We start from the raw sequence: 12,076 nt of genomic DNA on the forward strand, positions 1-12,076 counted from the left end.
CAATTTTAAAATTTGACATACTATATGGCTTAATTCAATAATATATTCTTATTCATTCAGTAACTATTCGCTGAATGCCTACTATTTTCCACATATATAAATTCACTCACTTAAGAACTTCGTGAGAGGTGGAATCCTTTCACATATGTACTGTTGAGGGTATCCTCAAAACTTCCCTAGAGATAGATATCTAGTAACTGTGCTAATTTTTAAACTAAACATGCTTTTTCTTAAATGACTATATCTTATAACAAGAAATTCTAGAATAGTGCTGTCCAGTGATAACCACTAGCCTCAGGTAACTACCGAACACTTGAAATGTCACTAGTATGACTGAAGGGTGGAATTTTTAATAAAGTTTAACTAAAATTAAGCAAAATAGCCACATATGGCTAATGGCTGCCATACTGGACAGCAGAGCTCCACAGGATCACCCTAGGATATGTGGACACTGGAAATGAACACTTTTCCTTGTGTGGGGAAAATAAATTTTGTCACACTATACATTTAATATTAGTTTACTATTCAAAACAGCCCTACCTTTTCATTACACGAAATATTTTCTGTCTACTTTCTTAGCAGCAGAACGAAATCAATTTACTATTTAACAAAACAATGTTTGTTTTGTTTTCTCTACTACAACTGATTTCTATTTATTTAAGGTGCTGGGGTACAGAAACAATAAATAAATAAAATCCGCATATAATTCAGAAGACTTTCCCTCTGGCAAATTTTTAAGGTATCTGCCTAAGAGTTGGAAAGCTATTTCATTTAGTAGTTTACCTCTGGTCCTTGATTATGCCCATTTTTCTTTCTTTCTTTTCTTTTCTTTTTTTTTTTTTTTTTTGCTTTTTAGGGCCACACATGCATGGAAGTTCCCAGGCTAGGGGTCGAATTGGAGCTACAGACGCCAGCCACAGCCACAACCATAGCAACTCGGGATCTGAGCCTCATCTGTGATCTTCACCACAGCTCATGGCAACGCTGGATCCACAACCCACTGAGTGAGGCCAGGGATGGAACCTTCATCCTCATGGATACTAGTCAGATTCATTTCCGCTGCACCACAATGGGAACCATTTTTCTATACTGTTATTATCCACTAGTAAAATAAATTAATATACCATAAGTGGAAAAACCAAAAATTTTCAAGTTGAAGAATATATCAACTTAGAAAAAAAATTATCTTAGGGAGTTATCCTGTGGGCAGTAGGTTACAGATCTGGCATTGTCACTGCAGCAGCTTAGGTCACTGCTGTGGCACAGGTTTAACCCCTGGTCCGGTAACATCTACATGTAACAGGCGTGGCCAAAAAAAAAAAAAGAAATTTTAACAGATGCAAAATAAGATTCTCCAACTGACTCTTCCAATTCTGTACATACCAAATTGAATACTGGCCAGACCATGAGGCTTATTATTAATAAGGCATCCATACATGCAGGTGTGAAAAATTACTTTTATTTAATGTTTTGCATAAATATCATGATACTTTATTGCTCAAAGTGCTCCTTTCAAAATAAGTTAAAATATTTCCATATTACTTTTATTAAACATGTAATTATTGACTAAAGCATAATATCACAGATTAACAAAAGATAAAAATAATATGAGCTACTCACACATTCTTAAAGTGCTTAAAATATTTTGTGATTTACATCATTACAATGATTACAATGTGCTTACATCATTGATTTAATGGACAATTCCATATTTTTCTTTAAAAGCCACTAATGTCTTAATGGGATACAAAGACATTCCCACCATTATAAAAACAAAACAAAACCAACCCGCAAACAAAACCCTACGAAAGCACATTAATTTTATTATAGAACATCTATTAAGTCATTGAGTAAAGCTCTTTTTTATGAACACTTTCGGAAAGCTCACATTGAGTTCTAGCACAGCTCTATTATCAATCTGGGAACAGAAGGACACATCGAGCAAGGAAAGATCTTTACAAGATTCCAGGAGTTTTCTTAAGGATGCTGGACTTACCATTCTTGTTCCTGTTGGGAAAAAAAACAAACAAAACATTATATAAACATTCACATAATGTCCCAATAAAAAGTCCCTTTATTGTTTATTATTTAAAATACACTTAAATAGCCTTTTAAATATTAAAAACATTTCTTAAAACAAAAGACTTCATATTGAAACAGTCCTCTTAAAAAAATACAAACTAAAATTCCCCAGCCAAGTTGGCATCTAGGACCTGAATTTTGTCAATACTCTACCCAGTCTATTTTCATTCCTATCACCCAGCCTTACCGATCAGCTCCTTCAAAGTTTCCTACTTATGTTCACCCCAGTTCAAAATTGCCTGCACATCTCATTTTCCTGAATAATGGGTCAGATCAGGCAGCAATACTTACAGTGATGCAACCTCTAACTCCATTCAGTGCAACTACTGAGCAACTACCCCCTAGAAGCTTCTCTTTCAGACACTGGAGATGCAAAGATGAGTAAGACATGTGTCTGCCTTAAGGAATACGTTGACAAGAGTAGAAAGCAAATAACCACAACACAATTTGATAAGTTTTATAGTAAGTGGTAGGTAGAAAATGGTATTACTGGAAGGATATTGAGTACTATTTAGCCCATGCTAAATCTGAAGAGACTATGGGGTATTCAGATGGAATATAAATCATGGAAATTATGTAAAACACCTGATCCATGGCAGGCACTCAATAAATACCAAATATCACTAGGCTCTAAGATGTCAACTGTTGGAACTACAGCTTTTTTTCTAGAGAGGAAAAAAAAAAAACCACAATCATATTACAAATACATATCTGGGATGGGGATTAAAGTTTCTGAAATGTTAGTCTATACATTTTTTTCTCTGAGAAATCCTTTCTCCCTTCCTTGCCATGGGCTCCAGAAGCTATAACTATACTGCTACTCTGGTTGGGCCTGGCTCCACAATAAATCCATACAGATTCTCCTGGAGATTCAGAACTGGAATTTAGTAAAGCCTCCAGTGCCCATATGATCTCTTGAATTAAAGACATGAAAAAATGGGTCAGGGGAAGCAGAGACGGCTGGCACGATGAGAAAAGAACAAAGCAAAACCAAGGGAGAAGCAGACACAAATGTCTTTGTGAGAGTAGAGCCTCAGAGGGTGGGGGGTCTGGGACAGGTCCTGAGAGTGAGGGGTAGGAAAAGGAAGGAAAAAGAAAAGTTTCCTTGTCTTCTGAGGGTTTTCTAGTCCCTTCTGAGGTCTGACTATAGCCAGCTTCTAGCCAAGGGATCTGAGAGGGACACCTGTATCTTCATTATCACTGTCTTTTTCTTAGGCCCCACATTATCTTGAGTGGGTTTCTGTTATATAAGATCAGAGAACCTCACCTAAGCCACAAGCCTCCGTGGCGTTTTTCATCTAGGGCTGTGACTGTTTTCTATTTGCCAGTCTTGGTCATTAGAATCTGAGCTTCCCGATAATTAGGAGTTCCTAAAGCCTCGGAGAATGCCAAGGAAGGAAGTCAGAGACTGAACATTTAATGAGGCGTAGGTCCCATGTTCTGTGCTCTCAGGGCACTCGTGCTGTTGTTTTTTTGGCCACGGAGGACATAATTCTGGTTTCAGTCAGCTTGCTCCTTTAGGACATGGTCATACCGATCTTATTCACTGACATATCTCTACTGTTTAAAACAATGCCAGACACAGTATGTGCTCAGTAAGTGTGTAAGGAATGAAAGAATGAAGGGATGGTGGTTAATTTCTTAATACCATCACCCTGGTTTAGACCCTCATTAGCTGGATTACTGCCAGTTCGATTATCTGGTTTTTAATCTCTTCCTTCTCCAATTCAACTACTACTCCAGGTTAAGTATTTTTTAAAAATGCAGCTCTAAATACATTACTCATACCCCAAACTAAAATCCAGGAAAAGCTCTTCCTTGTTTAATTTGGTGAGCCCATCCTGGTGTTCAAAACTCCCCATGATAACTTCATTATACCAACATTCTAAATCAAATTAGATTGCTGTTCTCTGAAGATATTCTGTGCTTAAGTCCTATGCTTTTGTTTCATACTACTCATTTTACCTAAAATCCCTCCTCCCCCAATTTCCTGTTCACTTTTCAAGGATATCTGTGAAATATCTATTAGCCTTTTTGATCAAGCTTTTCCTTATTTCTCTGATCATGTATATTCTCTTTTCTTTGCACCCCATCAAAATGGACTTGCTTCTGGTTTGCATTACAGTTATTTATATGCTTATTTTACTCCTTGCTGGTTATCAACTCCCTAAAAGTAGGGAATGTATCTTGCTCAGTTTTGTTGATCAGTAAATATTTTTAGTATGAATAAAATATACCACTTAACATTCATATGTGCTAATCACAAAATGACAAATAAAATAATGATTCTCAGCTTGGTTTCACTGAGAATCCCTTAAAAAAAATTAAGGATTCTCACAGTAAAGGATGAAAAGAAATAAAAAGACAACAATAAGGATAAAGAAAATACAGCATAGTGGTTAGAAGCACAGACTCTTTGTTCAAATCCAGATTCCTTACTAGTCGTGAGCCCTGAGCAAATTACTTGACCTCTTTCAGCCAGTTTCTTCCTCTGTGAAGAGTCTGAGACTAGATTTTAGGTCAAGGCTTTAAAACAAATGTATATATTGTATCCTTACCTAGTATGTCCAGTTGGCGTAATCTGGTACAATTACATGCCAGTTCTTCAATGTCTGTGTCACACACAGACCTGTTAGCTGTTAGGAAGAGTTTCTGCAAGTTCGGAAGCTGGCGGGCCAGTTTGGCAAAGCACCCAGTGCTGCTCTGCAGAGTGGGGCACCAACCAAGGTCAAGTTCTTCCAGAAGCGGACACCCAGAAGCCAGCTCTGCAATCCCATTCTCGGTGATATTCTTACATCTCCACAGATCCAGAGTGCGGAGTTTTTTACATTTGGCTCCTATCACGCTGGCTATCACATCGTAGTCTTCAATCTGGAAGTCACATAATTTCAATCTTTTCCGTTTTAGGCTCAGAAAAGCAAACTTTTCTGAGCATGTTAAAACATTCTTAGTCACCCCTTGTTGTTTGCTTCCATGTAAACACACCCACGTTGTCATTAATATAGTCCTGCCCACTCATCTCACAGATCTGCCATTGTTTCATCAAACAGTGAACATAATCACTGACTTAAAAATCCATTGTGGAGTTCCCGTCGTGGCGCAGTGGTTAACGAATCCGACCAGGAACCATGAGGTTGCGGGTGTGGTCCCTGCCCTTGCTCAGTGGGTTGACGATCCGGCGTTGCCGTGAGCTGTGGTGCAGGTTGCAGACGTGGCTCGGATCACGCGTTGCTGTGGCTCTGGTGTAGGCTGGTGGCTACAGCTCCGTTTAGACCCCTAGCCTGGGAATCTCCATATGCCGCGGGAGCGGCCCAAGAAATGGCAAAAAGACAAAAAAAAAAAAAAAATCCATTGAACAGAACTCCAGATAGAAGAAGTTAATGAATTAAGTCCCAAAGCAGTCTGAAATCCTTAGTCTCTCGTAAAGAATCTGAGAATCTGAGGATTATGTATTGTTGTTGTGTGCCTCCCATTTTGACCGTGCTGTTGCTGTTCTGATAGGTAAGATCTCCCTGATAAAGCTATGTGCTCTGCTAGGCTCTCAGAGAGCAAGTGAATATGATGATGGTACTAATATGGATACAAGTTTTGAGTTAGAGGAGGCTTTGGGGACGGGATAGACAACACACAACTATTAGACTGTGATACATTAGTTGTCAATTATTGGAGGTGTCCAATGATTTACTTCATGATCACAGGATAGGTTTCTACGAATCAAGGATTGGACATTTCAGTTCATGGGCTTTGTATGCTTTAATAATGTTTCTTTAAATAGATTCTCTGGGGAGTTTCCTTCGTGGTGCAGTGGAAACGAATCCAACTAGGAACCATGAGGGTGCAGGTTCAATCCCTGACCTCGCTCAGTGGGTTAAGGATTCGGTGTTGCTGTGAGCTGTGGTGTAGGTTGCAGATGCAGCTCAGATCTGATGTTGCTGTGGCTGTGGTGTAGGCCGGCAGCTGTAGCTCCAATTAGATCCCTAGCCTGGGAACCTCCATGTGTCGCAGGTGTGGCCCTAAAAAGCAAAAAATAAAAATAATAAATAGATAAATAAATTGTTAGATTATTTGAAGAGTTTCATTTGATTTTGTTATAATCAGGGATCAAAATTATCACTGGAAGTCAAAAGGAAACAAAACAGCAAACATTTTCAATGATTATTTCCTTTTGTTCATTTGTTTATTCATATTTTCATCTATGATGTGCCAGCAATACTCCAGATACTAGGAACAGCAGTAAACCAAAAAAACAAAAACAAAAACAAAAAAAACACGATTGTGTTCACACATTTCTTGGAAAGATAGACAAATAAATACAGACAAATGAGCAAAATAAATTCAGAGACTGGTAAGTGAATACAATAAAAGAGGGCGATGTTAGAGTGATCAGGGTCAGGAAGCAAGGGAAGGAGTGGTGGTTGCTAGGAGCTCTGGGAATGAACTTGGCACATTCAAGGAACAGAAATAAGATGGGTATGGCCCAAAGGGAGTGAGGGAGAGGCCTGGCCTTTGCCAGGGAGCTAGCAGAGGCCAGGCCATCAGGCCGTGAAGGACTTTGGATTTTTAATTAAAATAGTAAGAAGATCAATGGAGGATCTGAAACAAATATGATTTACATTAAAACAAAACCTGCTCTGGCTTCGGTCTGGAGGATGGTCTGGGGTGGGTAAGGACAGAAGAGGAAGCCCAGTGAAGAGGCCTGCCCTAGCTTAGAGGAGAGGTGCTGGGGCTGGGATTCAGGTACAGCAGTGGAGTTGAGAAGGGGACAGAATAGGGGCTATATTTTGAGTCAGCACCAAAGAGCTGATGGATGAGATATAATGGTGATGATTTCTAAGGTTCTTCAGAAACTATGGCTGACAGAATCACACAGAAGACCATGAGAAATGGCTTTGGGGAGAGTGAGTGGACCCAAACAACAGAGAACTGTAGCTTCGAGACTTAGTGCAATCAGTTAACATCTTTAGAAAGAAGCAATGTTTTAAACTTTCCAAAACCCATGATTCTGATTGATGTTATTTTGATAGTCAAAAATAAAATATCAAATGAATTATCCTGGCTTTTGCTCAACTAACAGGAAGGAAACTGAAATAAACATGGTACTAAAGTGTCAAGCAAGAGCTGTGTGCATTACTGTACAGGTAAACCCAGGTTTGCTGTGAAGTAAGAATAGTATTTCTACGACAAGTACAAAATGTTTCATTCATCACATTAGTAGTAGTATCAGCAATGTGAGCAGCATTTCTGAACTTCAAATGTCAAGTCCTTAAAACCTCATTTCCTGGCAAGCAGATATCAATGCTAACAATATTAGTAACTACATACTTTAATTTAAAAATAGCCTATTGTTCCCATAATATGTATTAATAGATGTAATATGGAAAAATGGATTCAATAGTCAGGCAAAGTTGGAAAACACTGGTTTAATCAAAGGCAAACAGTTTCTTTATGGCAGGACATACCATTAAAAACTCCAGGAGGAGGATACAGGAGCATCGTGTTCTAATTTTGACCCAGAATTCCTACTCCCATTACTTCCCCCCAACAACACACATCTTTTTACATTGAATATCTTTTAGGACTAATGTTCCATAGGACAACTCTGGAAAATGCAACTACACCTAACTCCAATTATAAGCATAATAATCCCATTTGGAAAGTGTCTGTGACCTAAGGCCTCCTTTTCTAGAGGATGCTGCTCTAGTTTAGGCAAAGGCAATTAGCGGGCAGAATAAGGTACCCCTAGTCAAAGTTAAAAGAGGGTCCTCACCAACCTAAAGGCGGCAAATTGGCAATAAGCAAAGACTCAAGTGGTAGTAACTGGCTGGAGTGTTGTCACGGAAAGAGCCATGGAATGTCACTGAGCCCATCTGGAAGAGCCACTAGAAGGACCCATCAGAAGCCCAGGAAATGGCTCACTAAGGTTAAAAAGTTGACCAGAAGTAAGGAAAACCTCATGCTGAGTTAGTGGGTTTCCGAGATTTTTTCCAGAGACAGGGATGGGCCGGAGCCTAACAAACTTCTCTGACCTTGCGTCCATTAGGTCTTCCTAATGCGTGGATGCAAAATTGGAATGGTTTAGGGTCTTCTGAATTTGCTTGTGGGTGGAAGGGGGTAAGGGAGTGCAGAGGAAAGGACTGCTCTATGGGCAATTCTATAGGGAGATGCAGTTCCTGTGAGTGTGCTTGCATGCTGAATACACATGCACACACACATGCATGTACATGCACACACACACACACACACACCCCAAGAGTTCTGTCGTCCCTCCTTTGAGTCTCAGTGTTATTTATAAATCATGTAATTTAGCTGAAAAACATTTAATTTATCCCATGAGCTCCTTCAATGACAGAAAATTATAAACTTAAATCTGAAAGGACTTGAAAGATTATTTATTCCAAGAGTCCCTAAGCTTTTGGATTTCATCAATCAGTAACATTTCAAAAAAATTTCAGTCCCAACATAGGATGTCTGTCCATCTTTTTATCTTATCCAGTAAGGACAGTAAAACAAACAAAATAAGCCAATCTACTATCATCATTTCTAAAAAATCATCTCAGAACTCAAAAACTAAATTTAGCATTGTGGAAAACTTAACTGAACTACTGGTATTTGGTTATGATTGATATATTATTTTGTAAAGAAGCCCAGAAAGGAAAATAGCCTGTCTGAGAGAACGTCTGGTTTGAGGCAGAACCAAACTCTTTCCATGTACTATTCTTTCCTTGTTTTCACAGATAAATAATGTCCATGTTCTGATAAGCAGTTATTTGTTGCAAAGAAAAACTTCTCAATTTAAGAAAAATGTTGGAAAGCAGGATACACAGTAGTTAACCATAAATCTGAAAAGCTGTGGTTGGGTATGGGCTGGGTGTGGGATAGGTCAGGATAAAATTCACCCCTCGGAAGAAAAAGAGAACCAGCAATTGAGTATAAAGAATTTTCAAATACTTACCATGACACAACTACCCAAACTGAGGTGCTGAAGCTCTGAGCAGAAGTTCAAAATGCTGAGCAGGCCTGTTTGCTGCCATCAGGAACCACATCAGAGGCAAATAAGGAAAGCGAAAGAAAGCAAAACGAAGAGAAGAGGTCAATTAGACATTAAAGGCTGTCACTGCTTCTCCTGAAACAGAGCTCAAAACCGAGGTTAGAGACACCACAAATGCCATTTAATGAGTCCCCGGGTGCTCCCACCATTGATTGGCTTGGAGTCAAGGTAATCATTACTCGTCTCCATGTAGGTCGTCACTTGGTGTATGATTTTGCATGCCCTCAAAGATACCTGTATTCCCCATGACCTCTCAGCTCATTTCCCAAAGCTAAGCAGTTTGAAAGTCTGGTGAAGACTGAACAGGACAGGCTAAACAATCCCTCCCTCCAAAAAAAAAGGAAAAAAAGAAAAAGAAAAAGAAAAAAAAAACCCCACAGAGGGCTGGTGACACTGTAGCACGGCGGCAGCTCTGACATTCCCCGATCAGCTGCAGCCTGATGGAACTGCCAATAGCTACCCCAAATCAGGACTGAGCTGGTGACTTTAATGTCAAAGGATTCTCTTTGCTGACAAGGATCCCAACAACCATTGAGCACCTGTCAAAGGCAACATGCTGAGTGAAACAAACATAATGGACACTTTCTAGTCATGTTCCTGCCATTTAAGCCCATCCATCCTGTGCAATGAAAACGGTCTCACCACTAAAGAAACCCAAAGGTGTGCTGGACTGCTACATAATCATGGTTCCTGAAAGAGCTCTAAACAGGCATAACTTCCCTTGATGACATGCCCGCCATGAAAAATTTAAAAACAAAAGGCAAAACTTTCAGATTTCTAGTTTTTCTTTTATGAATTAAAAAACAAATGCAACTCAAACATGTGGCAAAATTTCTTTCTAAACCTTTGAGCTAAATAAATCATATCTAACAAAATTAACATGATGTTATACAACCTCTTTAATCTGTTCCAAGTGTTCAGAAATGGAAAAATATCAATTGTGGAGGAGGTGAAGAATATGCCAATGACAATACAAAACATTTATTTGAAGCAAAGTAAAATAGTAAGTCCTAGAGTGATATTAAGTTTAAGGCTAACTGTTTCACTGTTGTGTATTTTTAAAAATTTAAGCCTAAAAAAGTTAATATTGATTTTATGTTTAAGTTTCAATGCAACTTATAACACTTACAAGACAATGCCATGTAGCTCTCAGAATGTCGACATCAGAAGAACTTTACAAAGAAAAGTTAATTTTCAGATACTTTCTAACACTTTGCTACTTTAACTTGCTGGTGGGAAAATGGCACTAGGTTTGTTTTTATCAAAATACCAGATCTTGTAACAAGGTTGTTTTATAAGATTTCACCAGAGCAAGATCCAGGACATATTAGAGAATTTTTAGAGAGGATCCCATATATTTTTGTGGATAAGAAATTTTAAGTTAAAATAATACACACACACACACACACACACACACACACACACACTTCATTCATGATTCATGGAACTTGTTTGGTAATTTACTTTTAAATTACTTAAAATGAAGAGTCTCAAATACTCAGATAAGTACAGAATCCAAGATAATGAATATCTCTGTAGTCACAATTCAGATTTATCAAATCTTAACATTTTGCCCTTCTTGGCTTATCCTGCTCTATTTGTGTGGTCCTCCATCCATTCACATACATTCTCAGAGGTGACCTTCATCATGACTCAGTGTTTAAAAACATGCTTCAAAATTTTATAATTTTATTACACATCATGGATCTCTAAGTAGCATATATTGTTCGACATGGTTTTTATATAAATGGGATTATAGTGGACATCTACTTCTGCATCTCCCTCAACCGTGGTTGTGAGGGATCCGTCCACATTGATACAGCTTTAGTTCCCTGACTCTTTAATTGCTGTGTATTAATCCATTACACAAATATATTGCAATGTACACTCTCATTTGATGAATATTTGGTTTAAAAGTTTACCATAACAAAGAACGCTATAATAAACAGTCTCATACATAGTTCTGTGTACATTTATAGAAGAATAGACCAGAAGAAGGAATTTCCAGGTGTTTAGGTAGGCTTCCATTTTATTGGATTTTGCAAAATAGCTCTACTGAGTGCTTGTATCAACTGATCCTACCACCAGCAGTCTAAGTGTTGGGTCCCCACTTCTTTATCAATGGATAGGATAGTCTTTTCAGTACAGTCGTTCAAATGTCTGCCTATCTGATGAGTATGGAATGGTGTAATCTGCATTAGTATGATTGCTAGTGAGGTTGAAGATTTTTCATATGTTTATTTCCTGGATTTCCAATCAGTTCTTTTTCACAACAATTGTTTTTGCTGTTTTAGCCTATCCATGTTCCATCAATTCTTGTTCTATTTAAAAAGATGTGTTCGGAGTTCCCGTCGTGGCGCAGTGGTTAACGAATCCGACTAGGAACCATGACGTTGCGGGTTCGGTCCCTGCCCTTGCTCAGTGGGTTAATGATCCGGCGTTGCCATGAGCTGTGGTGTAGGTCGCAGACGCGGCTTGGATCCCGCATTGCTGTGGCTTTGGCATAGGCTGGCAGCTACAGCTCCGATTAGACCCCTAGCCTGGGAACCTCCATATGCCGCGGGAGCGGCCCAAGAAATAGCAAAAAGACAAAAAAAATAAAACTAAAAATAAAAAAATAAAAAGATGTGTTCATGTATTTCTTTGACCTTCTATTCCCTTGACCTCACTCTTCTATTCTTCCCTGAGGGTCCTGCAGATTTCTCCCATCCAGAACTAGGGCTTCTACTGAAGGTGCAGTGGTCCTGGGGATATTGCTGAACCAGGAGGAGGCTTGGCTCAGTTCTGACCATGAGGTGCAGCCAGTCCAGGTCACTATATACTTTTTTTTTTTTTCTCATTTTTATTTTATTTTTTTTATATAGTGATTTTTATTTTCTTCCATTATAGCTGGTTTACAGTATTCTGTCAATTTTCTCCTATATACTTTTTGACATAACTACCCCA

General features: G+C 38.7%; 1 protein-coding gene across 6 annotated transcripts in view; it reads right to left on the reverse strand.

Moving 5' to 3' along the window:
• The window catches only part of FBXL4 (F-box and leucine rich repeat protein 4), a 64,324-nt gene continuing 53,685 nt past the window's right edge, over positions 1,438-12,076 (reverse strand). For 5 of the 6 annotated variants that reach the window (XM_013992716.2, XM_013992715.2, XM_005659322.3 and 2 more), the window contains exons 7-9: positions 9,035-9,106; positions 4,641-4,953; positions 1,438-2,007 (exon numbers count right to left, since the gene is read on the reverse strand). In XM_013992716.2, coding sequence (XP_013848170.1) covers positions 1,844-2,007; positions 4,641-4,953; positions 9,035-9,106 — 549 coding nt within the window. In that variant the 3' untranslated portion in view covers positions 1,438-1,843. 6 annotated transcript variants of the gene reach the window in all.

The sequence above is a fragment of the Sus scrofa genome, chromosome 1, assembly GCF_000003025.6.
Source record: "Sus scrofa isolate TJ Tabasco breed Duroc chromosome 1, Sscrofa11.1, whole genome shotgun sequence".
NCBI classification, from domain to species: Eukaryota; Metazoa; Chordata; class Mammalia; order Artiodactyla; family Suidae; genus Sus; species Sus scrofa.